This window comes from Mustela putorius, unplaced genomic scaffold (genome assembly GCF_011764305.1).
Source record: "Mustela putorius furo isolate JIRA1106 unplaced genomic scaffold, ASM1176430v1.1 tig00000508_pilon_pilon_pilon, whole genome shotgun sequence".
Taxonomy (NCBI): domain Eukaryota; kingdom Metazoa; phylum Chordata; class Mammalia; order Carnivora; family Mustelidae; genus Mustela; species Mustela putorius.
The window spans coordinates 20,656,923-20,678,260 of NW_025421402.1; the positions used below are offsets into that span (position 1 = coordinate 20,656,923).

Genomic DNA, 21,338 nt, shown 5'->3' on the forward strand with positions numbered 1-21,338 from the left:
GTGCCTTTTATCCCTATGCCTCTGAAAGGGCTCTGTGGAACACATTTTCTTAAGCGCAAACTAACTGCTCTCCAACCAAGGATTAGTTGGCATAATGTTTACTTTTTATTTATTTTTAAACAGGTTTTGTTTTAGAGAGAGAGAGAGAGCGAGCAGGGGGGAGGGATAGAGGGAGAGAATCTCAAGCGGACTCCACGCTGAGCTCAGAGCCCAACGTGGGGTTGATTTCTTAACCCTGGCGTCATGACCTGAGCTGAACCCGAGTCAGATGCTTCACTGACTGAGCCACCCAGGCGCCCCAGGAATAACGTTTAAACTGATGCCTTGCCTGAGTTTCTTCATCTAGTCCCTACCCCGCGCCCCCCCACCCCGTTTTCATGTTTCATGTTCTTTCTTGCCTCTTTGGAGCCGTCACTTAGGTTAAATTCTGCTGGGCACTAGGATTCTTGCATTTAGATTAATCAGTGATGGAACTGGGGACACGGAGCTCTCTGATGCAGCACTTGACACATAGAAGCCTTTTTGTAAATAGCAATTGAATAGACCCTGAGCCAGTATCCTGATATAACTTGATTCCTCATTCCGTGCCCTGTTCTGTGTCCCTGTGCTTTTAAGACTGAGGTATTTTAACTGAGACTTATGATAGAATACCAGGGAGACATAAAGTCACAAGAATAAATGTGTCTTCCCAGAGGACCAATTTTTCCGGAGAATTTGGGGGAGGGGAACATTTTTGTGTATAATCAAAGCAGATCTGTTTTGCATTAGAGTGCAAGCACTCTTATGAATTTTCAGGTAAACTATGAGGCTTTAAAGTAATTCATCTTTGCTCTGGGTTGCATTGGGCCATGGCCTGAGCCTCTTGGGGAAAGAAGTGGGTTCCCTCTCTTTGACGATTAGACATGCTCTGGAAATATTTGAGAGGTACTTCAGACTGTCTTTGTACGTAATGGGCTTCTTTGTGCTAGCTCTGGAAATAAGCATGCTTGTCATGAAGGAGTTCGCGGTCTTCCTGCGCGGAGTAGATGTTTCATGTTTCTGCGCTTGACTGGATTCTCTTCTGTACCTTTATCTGTGTGACGATGTGTTGATTTGCCAAGGAAAGTTAGGTTATTGAAGGCCCTACCATAAATGTGTTTGTTTATAAAATACTTGGAAGAAGATTTGCCTTATAAATTTTAGCTGTCTGTGAAGTGAGACAAAAGCAGCAGAAACTCTTACTTCCCTGCTCATGTGTGCTCCCTGGGGTACCAGGATGTGGAGGGCAGTCGAGGAGCGCTGGGGGGTGGATGGTGAGGCGGAGCTGTCCAGTGGGAAAGGCAGAGTGGGGAGTGTGAGCAGGCTTTGCCAGCCCAATGCATTCTTCTTCCCTGTAGGGAGGCAGCCACACCTGGAAGATAATTTCCCACAAGATAACCCAGAAGACAATTTCCCGCAAGATAATGCAGAGGACCTTAAAGTACAGATTCTCAAAGAGCCCAGCCAGTTGGATCAACCTGTGACTGGTGACAAGGGTGGCCCAGACGTGTCACAGGAGCCAAATACTGAGAAAGACATAGACCGAGGTAAACTTTGCAGATTTTTCTCTATGAAGTAGAGGTATGTCATAAAGGAGAGCTTCTATGCTCTTTTTTATTTGTTCTTTCTCCCCCCCTTTTATATTTATTTATTTAAGTAATCTCTGCACCCAGTGTGTGGCTCAAACTCATGACCCCAAGATCAGGAGTCAAATGTTCTACCAACTGAGCCCGCCAGGCACCCGTGGACATTTGTTCTTAAAGGTAGGAAATCAGAAGGGAGAATAAAAGAGGCTCAATGAGTGAGTTTAAGAAATAAGAAACCCCAGAAGGGAAAGAAAAGCAGGAGTCAAGGCGGGTGGAGATCAGCAGTACGAAAAAGACCAGAAACTGTAACCAAAAACCAGTGTTTGGCTGTCATTACTTATGTGAATAATTTTAATCTAAAATATTATTCTAAGAAGCCTTATGTTCTAACACAGTAGAATATAAACAGTTTTCAGCCAGACCAGAGGCATCAGAAACTCTGGGGGAGGAGACCAGCAAGCTGTGTTTCACAGGCCCTCCAGGAAATTCTGATCCCTTGAAAGTTTGAGAACCGCTCTGCTGAAACTCACAAATTCCGTGTTTTCTCCCCACTCCGTAGTCCCTCCACCCCGGCCTGCCCCCGGTAGACTACGCTGTGGCTTAGCTCTTTTGTTCATTTGCTGCCTAGACTGGGCAAGAACCTTTTTAAAAACCGCGGAGGGGACATTTACGCCTGGTAGCTCTCCATAGGGAACAGTGCAGGACTTGGCAGTGTGTGGTGGTCCCGAGTGGCCGGTCCATATGGCCGCATCACAGAGCACAGCAGTCAGTTGAGAGCAGCTCATTTCCCTTGAATTGAGGAAAATGTTTAAAATAATAATCCAGCCCCAGTAATGGTATCACTAGGTTCCAATGAAGAAGAGCTGGTCGTGCTGTTTTGCGTGTCCGCTGTTGTGGCGTGATTTCATTACCGTTTTTGTGTTCTTAGAGGTTGTGGTCTCTAACTGTGGCTGTAGCATTTCCCTGTGATACCGTGAGACCTGGTAGCCCTGGCTGGACCCTCCCCCTCTCTTCAGAGTACCAGAGAAGCCAGCGTGGGGAGGAATTCTGCAAATTCGAGAAGAAATGACGTATCAGACGTCTCCCGTGTTCCAGGGGAACATTCATGCGTCATTCTCTCTGGTTCTAAACTTTCAGTCAGAAGCGTTCTCCTTACTGAAAATGAGTCATATACCATCAAGTCTTGTTATTCTCTTGCTCAAAAACTGTCAGGGCTAGGAAAAGTTCTGCTTGCAGAATTAAAAACAGATTTTTTGCCTTGTCCTTTAAGGTCTGTCACAAAATAACATCGACTGCCTTTATGGGCTCATCTTCGCAAATATCCCTTCTTGCGTCTCTGACGTGGAGATGCTCGCCTGACACAGAACATTTCAGAGGTCAGGTTCCCAGATCAGTAGTGAGTGGAATCTCCTGGTTGGAGGAGACGCAGGAGGCCCCTGCCCCACCCATCACTAATTGCTGCTTGAACTTCTAGTGGTTTCCTAAGATGTGTCCCAGACTCAAGTAATTCAAACTGAAATCCCTCCCCATCACCTCTGCAGGTGAAACCCTTTCACACAATGCTGGAATCCTACCTCTTAGGCGGATCCCCCCGAAGCTGTCAGCAGTTCCTGTTAGGGTCTCTAGGCATTTGCCATATTCTCTTTTGTGGAACTGTCATTCGTCCGTTCGGTCAGCGGCCACCGAGTGCCTGCCAGGTGCCAGACGCCGGGCTGAGCATCGGACTCTCCGACCTGCAGGTCTGCACACTGGCACTCACTCCTGGTTTGCCTGATGTCTCTAACACAGTGCTTCACCAGCACTAAATGTTTGTTAAAGGCAACTGTGTCTGTGTGGGAAAAATATAATATTCCGCCTTTCTCAGTGTGGAGTAGATTTTGTTGGAGGTGAGCTCATTTCATAGCGGAAGGGTATGATGGCTCTAATGGGCATTCTGAATTTTGTTCTCTTTATAATTTTTATTTTATTTGAGAGCGAGAGAGTACGAGCAGGGGGGAGGAGCAGAGGGAGAGGGAGAAGCAGACTCCTTGCTGAGCAGGGAACTGGATGCGGGGCTCAGTCTCAGGACCCTGGGATCATAACCTGAGCTGAAGGCAGACTCTTTAATCAACTGAGCCACCCAGGTGCCCCTTCTTTTTATAATTCTTTAAGGAAAAAATTATATAAGTTATATAAGTCTTTATATAAGACATATAAAAGCTATATATATATTTTTTTAAGTAAATATTTTATTATTTTAAGTAATCTCTATCCCCAGCATGGGGTTCGAACTCATGACTCTGAGATCAAGAGTCACATGCTCTACCTACTGAGCCAGCAAGGTGCCATTAAACCATGTAAGTCTTTAAGAGAAGCCACTGACTAATATTCAGTGGGCACTCAATAGATATTTTATTTTATTTTATTTATTTACTTATTTATTTATTTATTTTTAAAGGTTTTATTTATTTATTTGACAGACAGAGATCACAAGTAGGCAGAGAGGCAGGCAGAGAGAGAGAGAAAGGGAAGCAGGCTCCCTGTGGAGCAGAGAGCCCGATGCGGGGCTCGATCCCAGGACCCTGAGATCATGACCCGAGCCGAAGGCAGCGGCTTAACCCACTGAGCCACCCAGGCGCCCCTCAATAGATATTTTAAATGGAGAGAAACAAGTCTTACTCTAAAGCCTTAAATAAAATATTAATTTTCACCCTCAATTTTAGGGATAATTACAACAGAAAGCAGTCCTGTTGATGCTGTTGATGCAAAAAAGCAACTAGAAACAAATGCTGAAGAGCCAGCAAGTGTCACACCTTTGGAAAATGCAATTCTTTTAATATATTCATTCATATTTTATTTAACTAAGACGGTAAGTCCGACATACATAGTTTCTTCAGATAGAATGTTGATTGATTACATTTTTTGAGTTGATCTTGAGCATGAGGTAAAGAGCTTAAAATGTCTTTATGAAAATTTGTGCCGATCCTTTATGTTAGCCTCTGAAGCAAACCACAAGTGTATAATTTGCTGGGTTCTTAGTGCAGTTCCACCCTTGGAGAGGATCTGCGCTGTGTCCGTGCTGGCTGTAAAACATGGCTCTTCCCCTCCGGGACCTCTTAGTCTTCCAGGGAGATGAGGACTTCCACGGGAGGCATAGTGTGGGCAGAAAGTATTTACCTGGTGGTAGAGTGAGGTGTTGGATAAGTTGGTTCATCGTGGTGGGAGGCTGGGCGGAGAAGGTCTGAAGTTAGCTGAGACGTGTTTCGGCGGGAGTTGACGGATGAATGGGAGTTTGATGTAGGCTGTTGCTAAATGGAAGGGGTGGGAAGAGGGAGATGGGAGTGGCATGCAGTCAGGACGAAGAAATAGCATGGAAGCTATTACAAAGAAAAGGCCTTTTGAGGAAGCGCGGAAGCCTTGCTCGTGCAGCTAGAGCAGTCAAGGGGGGGTGGTCTTTGGAGGAAAGCCGGCCAACCGTAACGGAAGTTGTGGATCATGACAGGTGGTGTTACATTGTTTGGGATGGGGATCCTTGGAAGGTTTTAAGCAGGAAAGCGATGTGATTAGATTTGTTTCTTAGAAAGAGCCACTTATGACACAGTATCTCTTCAGATTTATCTTTCTTAAAGGAGTCATGATCCAGACAAGACATTTAATCTAGCTGGAAGTAGATCTGAGCTTTTTAGGACTTAGCTCCCTCTTGTGGTATTTGTTGAAATTGGACATTTTTCTTGGTAAATTGTGGGAATGAGCAAGCTTTCAGAAGTTGGAGGCCAGGTTGTCCTTGGACCTGTAGAGAAAGTATCCTCCCACAAAAATATTTTTCCATTAGGTTCTGTTATTTCAAGACTTGCGTAGGAAAGAGTTGTGTTTTTTTGTTTTGTTTTGTTTTGTTTTCCCTTTTTTCTTTTCTGTTCCATAAAAATGCATGAGTTTTGAGGCAGGATGATCTTGTTTCAAATCCCCGATGCATCCTCTAGAAGCTTGGGCAAATTACTAAACTGTGTGTAGCTGTCATACATCTTCCAAATGCAGATGATGCCTACTCCAGGTGTTGGAAGAATTAAATGACTCGATGATAAAGTGTCTAGTGCCATGCCTGGCATTTTGTAGGATCTCACCCACTGTGCACTTCTCATTTGGGTGGTCAGAGGGCAGTGTCAAGACATTGAATACCTGGGGAATTCAGGATTAAGGCCACCAGGGTGGGAAAGATTTTCCTGTTTTCTCTATGGCTGTGGTGGTTTGTGCAGTTAGAATAATGAAATTTTCAGTGATTAAGGCAATCTCCAAATTCAGATTTAATCATCAGGATGAATCCTTGTCACTTCAGAACTTTAACAGGCTCCAGATGTGGGAGAAATTCTTTACTTTCTTGGTGGCTATGCCCAGAGCCCTGTTCTAGGTCTGGGTTGGGGGACACAGAGTTTATATAGGACTGGGGGACACAGAGGTTATATAGGACAGGGTCTCCACTTGTGGGATGGCGGGAGAAGACACAGGAACGGTGAGGGAAAAGGGCAAATTGTTACAAAGCAACATTGACCTGAAAGGTGTTGTCAAGAAGGCATTTTGATGGCCCAGTAATGTGTTAGGAGTACAAGATTCTAAGAGGTACAAGGCATGATTCTGATTTTGAAAAGGTTTAAGAAAATGGCATTTCAGATATATATGAACATGGGGGAAAATGGAAAATATTTGAAATCGTTTCCGTGAAGTATCAAACAGTATAGATAATTATTTGGTAGGGCTGGGGAGGAATGGGGTGCTGGCTTGTTCTGGAAAACTGAACCAGGAGGCAGATTCAGGGATCTCCAGGTAATGGAGTCTTAGAGCAGGAAGGGACCCTCGAGGGCAGCTTGGTTAGCTTCACAAATTGTAGTAATTTCCTCTCCTGCACCCTGGCAGGTAGTTACGGGATCTGGGCGTCAGCAGTTCCTAGCAAGAGTGTCCTAACCTTACAAGGCCACTCACTGATGCTCTCTTGGCATGTACATTCTCTTATTGACTCCAGATTTTCTTCCACGTGACTCTTCCTAGAATTGAATTCTTTTTCTACATAATAACCCTTTAAACATTTGAAGTTATTCTTTACTTTTTAAAAGTGTTTTGTTGTGGAAAATTTCAAACATACAAAAGCAGAGACAATTGTAAAATGAGCCCATGAGCCCATTACCCAGCTTAGCAGTAATTCCTTAGTATCACCCAAGGTTGGACACATTCGAAATCCCCTCCCCTGCTTTTTAAAAATTGCTTTTATTCAAATCAGGATCCTCTTGAGGTCCGGATGTTGTAGTAGGCTGCTATATATCTTAAAATCAACTTAAAATCAGATATAAATTATATACAGTAAAGAGTACCCATTTTAAGAATACAGCTCAGTGAGTTTTAACAAAGGTATTCACTCATGTAAAAACAGTCATAACCAAGACATGGAACATTCCTTCATTCACACGAGTTTCTCATGTACCTCCCCAGTTTCTCTCCCTTACCGCCTGCTCCTGGCAACCCTTTTTTTCACTACAGATTAGGTTTTCCTGTTGTACAATTATAATTATAAAATGGGAGTGATACCGAGGAGTAAAACTGCCCAGCCAAATGGTCAGTTTGCTTTATCTTAAAAGAAGCTGCCAGACAGGTCTCAGAAGTGTCCCAATTTCTTCTTCCACTGGCAATTTATGACCCTTCAGTTGGTCCCATATTTGCTAACACTTGGTATTATCAGTCCTAAATTGTAGCCATTCCAGTAGGCATATCTTTGTGGTTTTATTTGTATTTCTTCATGATTTATGATGCTGAGCAGTTTTTTGGGTGGCCATATATTTTGTGTGTTCATCCGTGAAATAGCTTTTCAAATCTTTTGCCGTTTTAAAATTTATTTATGTATTTATTTTCTTTTGCCCTTTTTAAAAAAAGTTTATTTTATTAATTTAAGCAGTTTCTATACCCAGCGTGGGGTTTGAACTTATTACCCCAAGATCAAGAATTGTGTGCTCTTTTGACTGAGCCAGTCGGGTGCCCCTCTTTTGCCTTTTTTTTTTTTTTTAAAGCTTTTATTTATTTGAGAGAGAGAGTGAGCATGGGGGAGGCAGAGGGAGAGGGAGAAACAGACTCCCTGGTGAGTAGGCAGCCTGACTTGGGGCTTAGTCCTGGGACCTTAAGATCACAGCTGAGCCAAGGCAGACACTTAACCAACTAAGCCACCAGGCGCCCCTTGCCCTTTCTTAAACTGGGTTATTTTCCTTCTAAATACTAAGGTCTAAGAGTTCTTCTTATATTTTGGATACAACTCCTTTGTCAGATGTATATTACGAATAATTTCTTCTGGTTTATTTCCTGGCTATTCAGTTTTTTGACACTGTTTTTGAAGAGCAAATTTGTAATTTTTAAAAAAAATTTCCTTTTTAAGATTTTATTTATTTATTTGACAGACACAGATCACACGTAGGCAGAGAGACAGGCAGAGAGAGGGGGGAAGCAGGCTCCATGCTGAGCAGAGAGCCCGATGCGGGGCTCAATCTCAGGACCCTGAGACCATGACCTGAGCCAAAAGCAGAGGCTTTAACCCACTGAGTCACCAGTCGCCCCGCAAATTTGTAATTTTGATAGAATACCATTTTGTTAATTTTTACTTTCATGGTTAGTGCATTTTGTTTCCTGCTCAAGGAATCATAGGTCATTCCAAAGATGCAAATATTTTCTCATGTTTCCTTCCAGAAGTTTTATAGTTAATACTTTTCATGCTTAGGTCTCCGCTCCATGTTGAGTTGATTTTTGTGAATGGTGTCACATTTCATTTTTGTCCTCCTGTGGATATCCAGTTGCTCCTGTAGCATTTCTTTTCCCTTGAGATTACCTTGGCACATTGAGTTGAAATCAGCTGACCATATTTGTGAATCCCTCTGGACTCAAATCTGTTTCATTGATTTATGTTTTTATTCTAAGATAATAACGCACTTTTCTGGTTAGTATAGCTTTATAGTGGGTCTTAGAATCGGGTAGTCCTTTGGCAAAATTGTTTTGGCTATCTTGGTTTCTTTGCATTTCCGTAGAAATTTTGGAACCAACAGCAACTTTTATAAAAAAAACTTGGTGAGATTTTGTTACTGTGTTGAATCTATAGATGAGTTTAAGGAGAATTGATGTCAACAGATATTAAGGCTTCTAATCTAAGAACTAAGTTCATCTACACAGATCTAAAGAAGGTCTGTAAGAGACATCCAGGACACTGCTAAGAAACTTCCTTAGTCTCTGTGTACTGATTTCATGCATATTGTTAACATATGCTTGTGTTTTTTGTGACTTTTCATGTTGTAAATGGTGTCGGTCTTACATCTCATTTATAGTTGTTTTGTGTTTATAGAAATACAGTTGGTGTTTGTATATTGATTGACCTTGTATCTTAATACCTTATTAAATTTATTAGTTATAGGATTTTTTTTGCACATTTCATAGGCTTCTCTGGGCAGATAGGTGGTCATGTCATCTTTTAATAAACACACCTTTTAAAAAAGTCGGGTTAATTGAACCATGATTACTTTTAGTAAAAGTCACTCTTACTGTATCCGGTTTGATGAGTTTTCACATTATTTCTTTAGATTTTTTTGTATCCCTCTTCTCTTGCCTTTCCTTCTTGGACTCTAATTACATGTATGTTAAGACCGCTATGGTGTTCCATAGGTCACTGAGGCCTTGTTCTCTTGTTGATTTTCGGTCTCTTACGTCTTTGATTCTGTGTAGATATTCCCATTACTGTCTTCACATTCATTGACCTTTTGTGAAATTTTCACTTCTGATATTTTATTTTTCAGCTCTTAAAGGTGCACTTAATTCTATTTTGTATCTTCTACCTTTTGTCAATATGGTCATGGCTTTCTTTTAATTCTTAATATACTTCTAAATAATAATCTTTAAAGTTCTTTTTAGCAAATTAATTCTGTCATCTCTGTTGCAACTTCTTGGTCTGTTTTTAGAGATTGATTTATCTCCTCCTCATGGGACATATTTTCCTGCTTTTTTACACGTCTGGTGATTTGTTGTTGCTGGGTGCTAGGCCCGGTGAATGTTACATTGTTGAGTAACTGCTTTTTAGTGGCTTCCTCTAAAAGTATCAGAGTTTGCTTTTCCTGGACTGTTGTTACTTGGGGACCAGCTTGATCCTTTCTAGTCTTGTTTTTAAGATTTGTTAGGGATGTGTACGCAGTAGTCTTTATTCGAGAGTTAGAATAGCCCTGCTCGTGAGGCGTGATTCTTCTGGAGTCTGCTGAATGCCTTGAACAGGGTCAGGTTGCTCTAACTGGCTGGAACATGATTCGCCTCCCAGGCCCTTGTTCTCTCTGGGAACTCTTCAGCTTCCAGCGTCCTGGCAGCCGTGCTTTTTGTCCAGCCTCAGATCTTCCGTTAAACATCTTACTTTATACAGGTGCTGCCTCAGATTCAGCGAAGATCAAAGGAAACCCCCTTGCAGATTTCTAGAAGCCTTTTTCTGTAGTTCTCCTCTTTCCGGTGCTTTTCCTGGCCCGGTTCCCATACCTCAGTCTCCCTGAACTCTGTTCTCCGCCTCCTTGGCGAGACTGGGGGACTCACAGGGTTTCTCCCTCCCGGTACTGGGGCCTAGAAAGTACCTCCTGGTAGAAAGCTGGGGGATCTCCAGGCTCACCTCGTTTGTTTCTCTTCCCTCGGGGGTCACAGCTGCTTGCTGCCTGTTGTTCTCTACCTGATTTTCTGGTTATTTCGGGGGAGGGCGCGAATATCATTTCCTCTGTAGATTTCTCCTTTAGTTTGTTTAGTGCTGTTGGAATATATTTACTGCGGAAATAGGCTCGTTTACCTTCTAGGGGTTATCATGGTCTGTATCTTGCTAACCGCAGCCTCCAATATGACTGAACATGTTTCCCTGGTTCTTTATATTTACTGGGAATCAGTAGTCAGATTCAGGCTCGGTATGATTGGCAAAGATACTTAGTAGGAGATGTGTACTTTCAGCAGGAGCTGTCTAATGACTAGAGGCTCCTCTATTTTTTTTTTTTTTAAAGATTTTATATATTTAGAAAGAGAAAAAAAGAGAAAGAGCGTGCACAGAAGCAGGGGGAAGGGCAGAGGGAGAAGGAGAGAGAGAATCTTGGGCAGATTCTGCACTGAGGACAGAAAACAACGCAGAGCTCCATCTCATGACCTTTAGATCACGACCTGAGCTGAAATCAAGAGTCAGATCATGACTGAGCCACCCAGGCAGCCCTCTCCTTCCATTTTTGATGTCACTAGTTATTGGTGACATTGACTAAATCTGTCAAAAATATTATAGGCGGCAGAATGCTGATATGCTGATCATGTTGTTCCTGCTTCATTTAAAAGGTGGGATATTTCTCCAAAAAGAAGTTTATAATCAAGTATTCTTTACACTGAGATTTGGTTTGTATAGTTCAGGCAGTATAAATATTTGGTTCTATTTAAATACTTCCCAGAATAATGAGTTGTCTTCGTGGCTTTATAAAAAGATGCCAAAAGGATTTTTTTGGTGTGTTTCTTCTAACTCTTTCTGATCATTATGATGTCATGAATTTAAAAATATTTGGAGTGTTTTAATTAGCTGTAATTCTTATTCTTCTCAGTGTTCAATTTCTTTGAATTTGGAACCTTTTCACCTTGCTTCTGGGCCTTTCTGACACCACCCAGTGCTCACTGACCGCTTCCTTGCCTTCTAGTGTGGTAAGATAGTCTACGCTCATCTACATTTCTTGCCCAGGTCGTGAAAAAGTCCTTTCTCCAGGGAAGTCCTGATTCCTTTTGATGGGAAATGGTATTTAAAGACCACAGTCTCGGTACTTAGGTTGTTTATTGCTTTTGAGTCGGCCAACATTTCTAGACCTTTTCAGCAGACAAAGCTAGGACAGACATAGTTTTTGTGTGTGTGAACAGTCATCTTGGTGCCATATGGATACTCCTAAAAGAAATTCAGGATGCTCGAGGGACTTTACTTAACCTCATCTATCTTACACATGTACTTTCTTTCTCCAGTGTTGGAAATCTCAGGTTTCCATGACGTCAGCACATTTATTTTTTATTGTACAATATTCAAACAGCTTTAAAAATACCTATATCAACACCTTATGTTCAGTAACATATTTGTTATTGAAAATGTTTTCAGGATGTTTTGCAGTTATTTTTGTTTTTAAGGTATATCCCTCTAGTACATGCTTAAAAAGAATTCCTTTCTGTTCTCCTGCCATCAGTTTGATTCACAGTTAGGTCAACTGTTTCATTTTTGCTTGCTCTTTTTAAGGGTTACTTTAAAATATTTTTTGTTTTGCTTTGTCTTGTTTGATAAGTATCTAACATATTTACAAGCTCCAATGCCAATTTACAAAACAATTTGTAAAATTTCAGAGAAGTCTAGGCTTTGTCTCAGTTCCATTGAACCTGTTGTTACCTCCTCTGTGAGTAATTTTAAAAATTAATTTCATTATCTTATTTAAAAATAAGCAAATAATTTTTGCATTTAGCCAAGATTCTGGCTTTATCTACCTTCCTTACTGAAACAACTGAAAAGAAAAAAAAAAAAAAACTGAGGCAAAATAAATGAAACTGCTTTCAAGACCCCGGACATCAGGTAACAAAGGAGAGTAATTTCTGAAAGAGTGAACCAGTGCTATGAGCTCTGCAGTTACGGCTGCATACGGCACTGAAGGAGTTCCCTGGTTGTAGCATAGATGTGAAGAACCCTGAATTGAGATGGAGCTGAGAGTCCAGGGAAAGCGAGGCAGCTAGAGTTCATAGGGCTGAGTACCAAGGGGAGAACACAGCAGGCAGAGCGAGCTGTGGGATCTGTGAAAGGTCCCCTTTGAGTATTCATCAGCAGGAGTTTGACAACATTATTCAATGTCAGAGAAACCGCCCAAGTGATTAGAGGGAGTAGTTCCTGACACAAGGCCAAGAATATACCTTATAATTCCAGGAAAATTGGATAAAGTACTCAGAAGGGTGTCACCTCAGACTAAATCTGCTCGTCTTGCCTAGGAAGCCTTAAAAGCAAGATGCAAAAGAATCAAAGTATCTGAGCAAACAGAACAATGTTCGAGAATGTTTGTTATACTAGTCAAGGTTCTCTAGAGAAACAAAACAAATATGGGACCCCCATACACAGATGGATAAGTAGAAGAGGTTTATTATAAGGAATTGACATACACACAATTGGAGGCTGAGAAATTCCGCAGTCTGCTTTCTATAAGCTGGACACCCAGGAAGGCAGTGGCGTAACTCAGGCTGAGTCCAAAGGGGAGCTGATGGTCTGAAGGCCTGAGAACCAGAAGTACCAAGGGTGGAAGAAAAATGATGTCCCAGCTCAAGGAATCAGGCAGGAAGGGGTGAATTCCTTTCGCAGTTTGTTCAGTAGATTGGATGTTGCCTACCCATAGCAGGAAGGGCAACCTCCTTTACAGAGGACATCAATTCAAGTGCTAATCTCACATGGAAACACTTTCACAGACAAACTCAAAAATAAGGTTTAATTTGGTTACTCCATAACTAGAAGAGTTGACACAAAATTAACCATCACATTTGTTCATAATACATGACATCTAATCAGAGGTTTTCAGGCATGCAAAGAGGCAAAAAAAAATAGAAACATGAAGAGGAGAAAAATCAACCCATCAAAACCAACCAAGAACTATCAGAGATGTTAGAATTAGGCAAGGGTATTAAAATAGTTATTATTACTGTATTTTGGATGTTAGGAGTTAAGTGGAGACATGAAAGATTAAAAAAAAAAAAAAAAAAGACCCAAATCAGTCTTACAGGTTGAAAACTGCAGTGCCACCCTGGTTGGGATGAATGCTAGACTAGACATTGTAGATGAAAAGGTTAGTGAACTTGAAGGCATAACTATAGAAGCTATCCAAAATGAATTACATAGGGAAAAATGACTCAAGAAAAATGATGAGGTCATCTGTGAACTGTGAGACACTTTCAAGCAGCCTAATAAATGTAACTGGAATCACTGGAGGACAGGATAGAAGAGGTGTTCAGAAAAATATTTAAAGACATAATGACTAAAAATATCTAAAATTTATGAAAACTGTAGATCACATATTCAGGAAGTTCAATGAAACCCAAACATACAAAGCATGAAGAAAACTACATTGAGGTAATCATAATCGAATTGCCCATAATATGTGATAAAGAGCAATCTTAAAAGCAGAGGGGGATAAAAGGCATTTTACATAGAGAGGGATTAAGATAAGGTTAACATCAAGATTTCTCGTCAGAAGGCAAAGGAGAATACAGTAGAATAATATCTTGTAACATACTTGAACAATATTGTTGACTTATAATATCATAGCAAAATAATTTTGTAAAACAAATATTGAATGAAGATTTTTTTTCCCAATGTACAAGAGCTGAATGAATTCACCAGCACATCTGTGCCATAAGAGATGTTAAAGGAAGACCTTTAGGCATAAAGAAAATGACAGATGAAAATAGTCAAGCCATAGAAAGGGGGTGAAGAATGCCAGGAATGGTAACTGTGTAAGTAGTTATATAAAACCATTATCTTACTATTTAAATATCGTCAAAATTTAACTTTTTGTAGCATGGGTTTAAAAAATATGTAAAAGTAAAAATATGACAACAATAATACGAAGGTGAGGAGAGGAAGAAATGGTAATAACTCTTATAAAGTTCTTATGGCACATGAAGTAGTACAAGATCACGGGAAGGTAGACTGTGGTAAGTTAAAGATGTATGGTATAATCACTAAACTAAACAGTAAAATAACAAAATAATGCGCTAATAAGCCAACAGAGGAGACGAATTCGAATCATTAAGAGGGCACGGTTGATCCAAGCGAAGGCAGAATGAAGGTAACAAGGGAACAGAGAACAGATGGGATAAATAGAAAAAAAGATGATGCCTTTAAACTTAACCGTATCAGTAATTACATTAAATAGAACTTGTTTAAATACCCCAATTAAAAGGCAGAGATTGTTGGATTGGGTAAAGAAGCAATACCCAAATAGATGCCTTTAAGAATCACACTTTAAATAAAAACACATAGGAAGGTTAAAAAGATTGAAAAAGATATCCCACATTTAAAAAGAGCTGGAGTGGCTATATTAATATCAGATAAAGTAGATTCCAGAGGAAAGTATATTACCAGGGATAAAGAAGTTATTTTCTAGGATAAAGTAGTCAAGCAAACATAATTCTTTTTTTTTTTTTTTAAAGATTTTATTTATTTATTTGACAGAGAGAGAGCACAAGTAGAGAGACAGGCAGAGAGAGAGAGAGAGAGAGAGAGAGGAAAGCAGGCTCTCCACTCAACAGAGAGCCCGATGCGGGACTCGATCCCAGGACCCTGAGATCATGACCTGAGAGGAAGGCAGCGGCTTAACCCACTGAGCCACCCAGGCGCCCCAAGCAAACATAATTCTTAATGTTTGTGCTTAATAATAGACCTTCAAAGTACACGAAACAAAAATTGATAAAACTAAATGAAAAAAAAGACATAAGTATATAATTATGATTGGAGATTTCAATATCCTCTCAATAACTAATAGAATAAGGTTCTAGAAGATACGAATATGAATAAGGTTCTAGAAGATATGAACAACACTGTCAACCAACTTGACCTGACATTTATAGAATACCCCAGAAGAGCAGAATATATATGCTTTTTGAGTGCATGTGGGGCATCTACCAAGACAAGTCATATTCTGGACCATAAAGCAAGTGTTCAAAATACAGAGAGATTCAAATCAGACAAAGTATATTCTCTGGCCATAGTAAAACTAAATTAGAAATCAGTAATAGAAAGATCTCTTGAAAGTCCCCCATTATTTGGAAACCAACTGACATACTTCTGAATAACTTATACGTCAAAGATATCAAAAGGGAAATCAATATTTTGAGCTGAATGAAAATAGAAAACAGCATGTCAAGTTTGTATAGTAACAGTAAAGCACTACTTGGAAATTTTTAGCACTATGTATATTATAACAGACTAGTGACCTCCGTTTCTACTATTAGAGACTAGGATAAAGAGCAGATTGATCCCCTTGAAGCAGAAGAAAAGAAATAAAGAGCATAAATTAATAAAATAGAAAACAAAAGGAAAACCAATGGAAATAAAAGCTGGTTCTTTGAGATTAATAAAATTGATTAACCTCTAGCCAGAGTGATCAGGGAAATAAACGAGGAGACACATTACCAATGTCTGCGATCACATGGGGACATCACTATAGGTTCTACAGAAATTAAGACAATTAAAAGGGAATATTATGAAAATTTATGTCACTTAATTTGACAGTGTGGCTGAAATGAAGAAATAGCATCTAAGACACAAATTGGAAAAGCCTCCTTAACAGACAAATGACCTAAAATAGCCTATGACTATTAAAGAAATTGAGTTTATTAAAAATCTTTCTACAAAGAGAACTCCAGGCCCAGATGGCTTCACTGGTGAATTCAATGAAACTTGTTAGGAAGAAAAAAAATCTATATAAACTCACTCTTAGAGAATTGAAGATGGGAATTCAAACCACACAGAGATATAATGAGAAAAGAAAACCCCAGACTAGTATCTGCCATGAATGTAGGCACAAAAACTCTACAATTTTAGCAAATCAAACCCAACAACATATAAAAAGTATAATACATAATGACCTAGCATGGTTTATCCTAAGAATGCAAGATTCATTTAGCACTAGATAATTAGTCAGTATAAGTAGCGTATTAACAAATTTAAAAAATAAAATCCAAATATTCAGCTCGATAGATAAAGCATTTGAAAAAAAAAATCAAATGTTTATTGCTGATGCTAAAAACAATAGTAGCAAACCAGGAATAGAAGGGGGCTTAAAATAGCCTCTATGAAAAACTTAAACTAACATCGTACTTAGTGGTGGATAATTGTTTCCCCCCAAGATCAGAAATAAAACGACAATGTCCACTCTCACCACATCTACTCAGCACTGAAGTGGGGCACAGTGAGACAATGGCTAGTGTACTTAGGCAAGAAAAAGAAAGAAAAAGCATACAGATTGGGAAGGAAGGAGTAAAAATGTCTTTATCTGCAGACTATGAAAAAATCTATGAAATCTATGAAAAAAATCTGGTGGAATCTACAAAAAAGTTACAGTTTAGTAAGATTGCCAGATAAAGATTAACATTTAAAAGCATCTGTATTTCTGTGTACTAGCAATGAACAGTTGGAAATTAAAACAAGCCTTCTGTGTACAATAGCATCAAAATATATGAAATACTTAAGGATATACCTGGCAATACTGTGAGACTTATAATTGAAAACTATATAAAATATTGCTGATAGAAATTGAAGACCTAAATATGGAGAGATATCGGTTGTTTGAGAGTCAGAAGACTAAATATTGTTAAGCTATCATATTGTCACTATGACAAACAGTATGTTAAATATTAAGTTCCCCATTTTGATCCCCAGAGTCCACATAATCCTGATCAAAATCTTAAGAGGATTTTTTGGTAGAAAACAACAAGCTGATTATACAATTGATATAGAAAATTCCAAGGACCTTGAACAACACAAACATGACCTGATTTCAAGACTTATGCTAAAGTTATGGTAATTAGGAGAGCATGGTATCAATGTAAGATAGACAAAAAGATCACTGGAATAGAATAGACAGTTCAGAAGTAGATCCATACACACCTGGCAATGGACTTCTGACAAAGGTAGAAACAAATTGGAGAAAGAGACATCTGTTCAACAAACAGGACTGGAACTATTGGATATATCCCTGTGCAAAAAAAAAATTGATTCATAGCTCAGTCATAAACATAAATGAGCTCAAAATGCTTCATTGAACTGGATGTAAAACCTAAAACTATAACACTTACAGAAAAAAGTTAAACAAAGATTTCTTAGATTTAACACCGAAAAAAAGGATTCATTCATAAAAGAAAAATTTGATAATTTGGATTTCATCAAAATAAAAATTCCTGCTTTTCATAATACACCGTTAAGTGAATGAAAAGACAAGGCACAGATTAGGAGAAAATCGTTGGAAAGTCTATATATGAACAAAGACTTATATGCAGAATATATATAAAGAACTCTTAAAGCTCATTCATAAGAAATAAACCAGTAAAGTTAACACTTCACCAAATAAGATGTGTGCATAGGAAATAAGCACATGAGAAAATGCTCAACATCATTACTTCTCAGTGAAATGCAAATTAAAATCACCATGAAATATCATACATACTTATTAGAATGACTAAAATTAAAAAGAATGATTTAAATTAAAATACCAAGTGTTGGAGAAGATGTGGAGGAGCTGGAAATACACACTCCTGGTGGGGGATGTACAGTGGTTCATCACCTTGGAAAACTGGTTGTTAGTTTCTTAGAAAGGTGTGTGTCAGATGCTCCAACCATCCCTTTCCTAAGCATGTACCTTTGAAAAAATAAATTCTGCATCTACATCCATGTACTTGTCCATCAGTATTCACAGCCTCTCTATCCATAAAAGCTAAAAACTGGGAAAAACTCAAATGCCCGTCAACAGCTGAATAAATAAACAAATTGTGCTAGGTCCATCCAGTGAAATGCCATTCAGCAACGAAAAGGAATAGTTACCTATTGATATATGGAGCAACGTGGGGGGATCTCTGTGCTGGTGAGATAAGCCAGAGAAGTAAGATACATGGTGATTATAAATTTCATATATAAAACTGTAGGAAATGCAAACTATTATGATAGAGAACTTCTGTTTGGGCAGGCCCAGTCCACAAGTGGCAGGAGGTGTGATGAGGAGACATGTGAAGGACATGTTCAGTTGGACTGTGATGAGGTTCTCACAGGTGTATTCGTGTGTCGAAATTTATCAGATTGTGCACTTTGAATATATGCCATTTATTATATGTGAATTTTTTTTTTTTAAGATTTTATTTATTTGACAGACCCAGATCACAAGTAGGCAGAGAGAATGGAAGGGAAGCAGGCTCCTCGCTGAGCAAAGAGCCAGATGTGGGGCTTGATCCCAGGACTCTGGGATCATGACCTGAGCCGAAGGTGGAGACTTTAACCCACTGAGCCACCCAGGCGCCCCTGTATATGAATTTTATCTCAGAGCCATAAAAAATACTAATTTGTCTCATTACTTTCTCACATAAAAGTAGTATTCTACATTTTTTCCATCCCTCCTTAAAAAAAAAAAAAATCTGGAAACCATACTCTAGCAGTATATAAAATTTATTTTTTTTCCAGTTTCACAGTAAACTTCAGTGTATTCAGCAACTCTTCTACTGATGAACATTTTGGTTGTTTATAGTCTTTTGTACTTATAAATAATGCTGGAATAACATAGTTTTGTTTATATATCTTTTTAACATTTGTTGTGTCCACAGTATCTTTGAGATCTTTAGAAGTGGGATTGTTGCATCAAAAGGTAAATACACAACTTGGAGAGATGATGCTAAATTCCCACTCATAGAGGTTGTGTCATTTTGTGGAATGATGAGCAACATGTGAGAGTATTTGTTTCCCCTACATTCTCTCACCAATAGAATATGTTGTCAGATGTTTAGATCTTGCCAGTACAAGTGAGAAGTGGTATCTCAGTGTAGGTTTAATTTGTATTTCTTTTATTATGAGTGGGGCAGAGCATGTTTCCGTATGTTTGTGAGCTTTTCCTATTTCTTTTCCTGAGAATTGCTGATTCTTTTATTTCAGCTCATTTTTCTATAGGTTTGGGGCTGTTTTCTTCTCTGCTTACTTGTACAGTTCTTCATACTTTAGGAATATTAACCCTTTTTCTCTAATGTTACAAATATTCTTTCTCTGGTTGTCAAACTTTTTTGACACTTCGTATTTTTTTTTGCATTGCAGGGGCTAGGCACGTTTTTTATTTTCAAGTAGTTGTTGGCAATTCTTTTCTCTTGGATTTTGAGGCATAATTAGGAATTTTGATCACTCATAATACATCGAGAAACTCACTCATGTCTCTTCTGGTACTTGTTTTCATTTTTTACGTTCAGGTTTCTGATCATTTGGAATTTATCCTTATGAAAAAAATCAATTTTAACATTTTCCATATGGCTTAGCTATACTAACGTCACTTATTAAAGTCTTCTTCCCCAGCTGACTTCTATTATATTCTAAATTTTCAAAGCAGTTGGGCATATTTTTGGATTTTCTGTTCTGATCATAATCCATCTGTATTCTTGGGTCCGTTCCCTACTGTTTTGCGTGGCCTTTTTTCACCTCCCTCCCTGCCTCCATTGCTCTTCTTTTTGAGGATTTTCCTGATTGTTCTGCATTTTTATATTCAACTGGAAGACATACCTTTAAAGATTTACAAACATCATTGTCCCTTTTACATGTCCTAAGTTTTTTTCAATTTTTATTTATTATTTTTCTTTAAGATTTTATTTATTTATGACAGAGATCACAAGTAGAGAGGCATGGGGGGGGGCGGAGCAGGCTCCCCGCTGAGCAGCGTCCCACGCGGGGCTCCTTCCAGGACCCGGGGACCATGACCCGAGCCGAAGGCAGAGGCTTTTTAACCCACGGAGCCACCCAGGCGCCCAGTTTTTTCAACTTTTAGAACGTGCCTATGCATATTCCCCGTCCTTTTCCAAAAGTCACGTAACTAGAACAGACGGGACATGACGTGGCTCCTTAGCAGCAGCCTTATCCAGAGCACCTGCAGGAATGTGAGACAGCGGGAGCCTGTGGACTAGGGAGGGGAAAGCGGAGCTTCGGGGAACTGGAGATCCTGGGGCAGGCAGGCCTCGCTCTGGAGACCGGGGAGGGTGTCGTTACTCGGCGCGTGGGAGAGGCTGCCCTCCCGCCTGGGCGGTGGGACAGGTGCCTGCGGTCTCGGCACGCAGTGACACAAGGCTGGCCTTGAGGGGCGCGAGCGCGAGGTTTCTCTCCAGCCCCAGCGCCTGCTCCTCTGCCACCGCGGCCCCAGCGCCTGCGGCAGGTGAGGCTCCTGTCAGCGCGCGGCCTCCGTTTGCTCCGCGCGGGTCGCTCCGCCGACCGTTGGTTCCGTGCGCGTGGCCCCGCCCACCGCGGGCCGGGCCTCCGTAGGCGCCTCTACGTCATAAAAGGGGCATTGTCTGATGACGTATTTCCTTGGAGGCGTTCGGCAGAGAGGCGCAGAGTGCCTTCGCCTCGGGAAGGCGAAGTTCACTCCCGGTGCCGCCTCCTCAGCCGGACCCTTTCCGGAGGAGGAAGCGGTGGGAAAGTGGGCTTCGGTGCTGTTGCGAGGGGGGAGCGTGGCGTCCTCTGAGCTTCCCCCTCACGATGGACTCTGTTCCTGCCACTGTGCCTTCTGTCACCGTTTCCCCCGGGGACTCGGAACTTCTGGGACCCCTGTCGGTCCTTTACGCAGCCTTCATAGCCAAGCTCCTGGAGGTGAGGGTCCGCATGCCCAGGGAGGGACCCCGGCTCCGGCAGGCGGGTAGACGAGTCGTGAGCGGAGTTGGCGCGCTGACGGGTGGAGGGAGAGCTGGAGTGGGTCAGGGCCGAGGCGGGCAGGACGTCGCAGTGCTGTTTAGGGAGCCCGGGGGGAGTGATTTTAAGGTTTCGTCCCTTGTTAATTTGCTACTGATTTCTTAGACTGTAGCAGGCGCTGTGTTATTTTCCGGTAGAAAGTCATGAACTCTTGGGGTCCTTTTCTAGGGGCCCCTGGCACTGTGGTGGGTTGGGGCCAGCAGGGTAGCTGTGTGCTTGTAGAAGGTGGGACAGTGTTCATACAGCCGCATGCCAGGAAG

General features: G+C 40.6%; 1 protein-coding gene across 10 annotated transcripts in view; it reads left to right on the forward strand.

Moving 5' to 3' along the window:
• The window catches only part of MIA3 (MIA SH3 domain ER export factor 3), an 80,621-nt gene that overhangs the window by 36,535 nt on the left and 22,748 nt on the right, over positions 1-21,338 (forward strand). For 7 of the 10 annotated variants that reach the window (XR_006607076.1, XM_013055558.2, XM_013055557.2 and 4 more), the window contains 2 exons: positions 1,377-1,565; positions 4,307-4,452. Coding sequence is in view for 9 of the 10 variants with exons in the window: in XM_013055558.2 (XP_012911012.1) it covers positions 1,377-1,565; positions 4,307-4,452 (335 nt within the window). In the remaining variant the exon portion in view is untranslated. Of the gene's footprint in view, positions 1-1,376; positions 1,566-4,306; positions 4,453-20,682; positions 20,980-21,338 lie in introns of those variants that run through there. The other 3 variants (XM_045081183.1, XM_045081185.1, XM_013055562.2) reach the window with 3 other exon arrangements.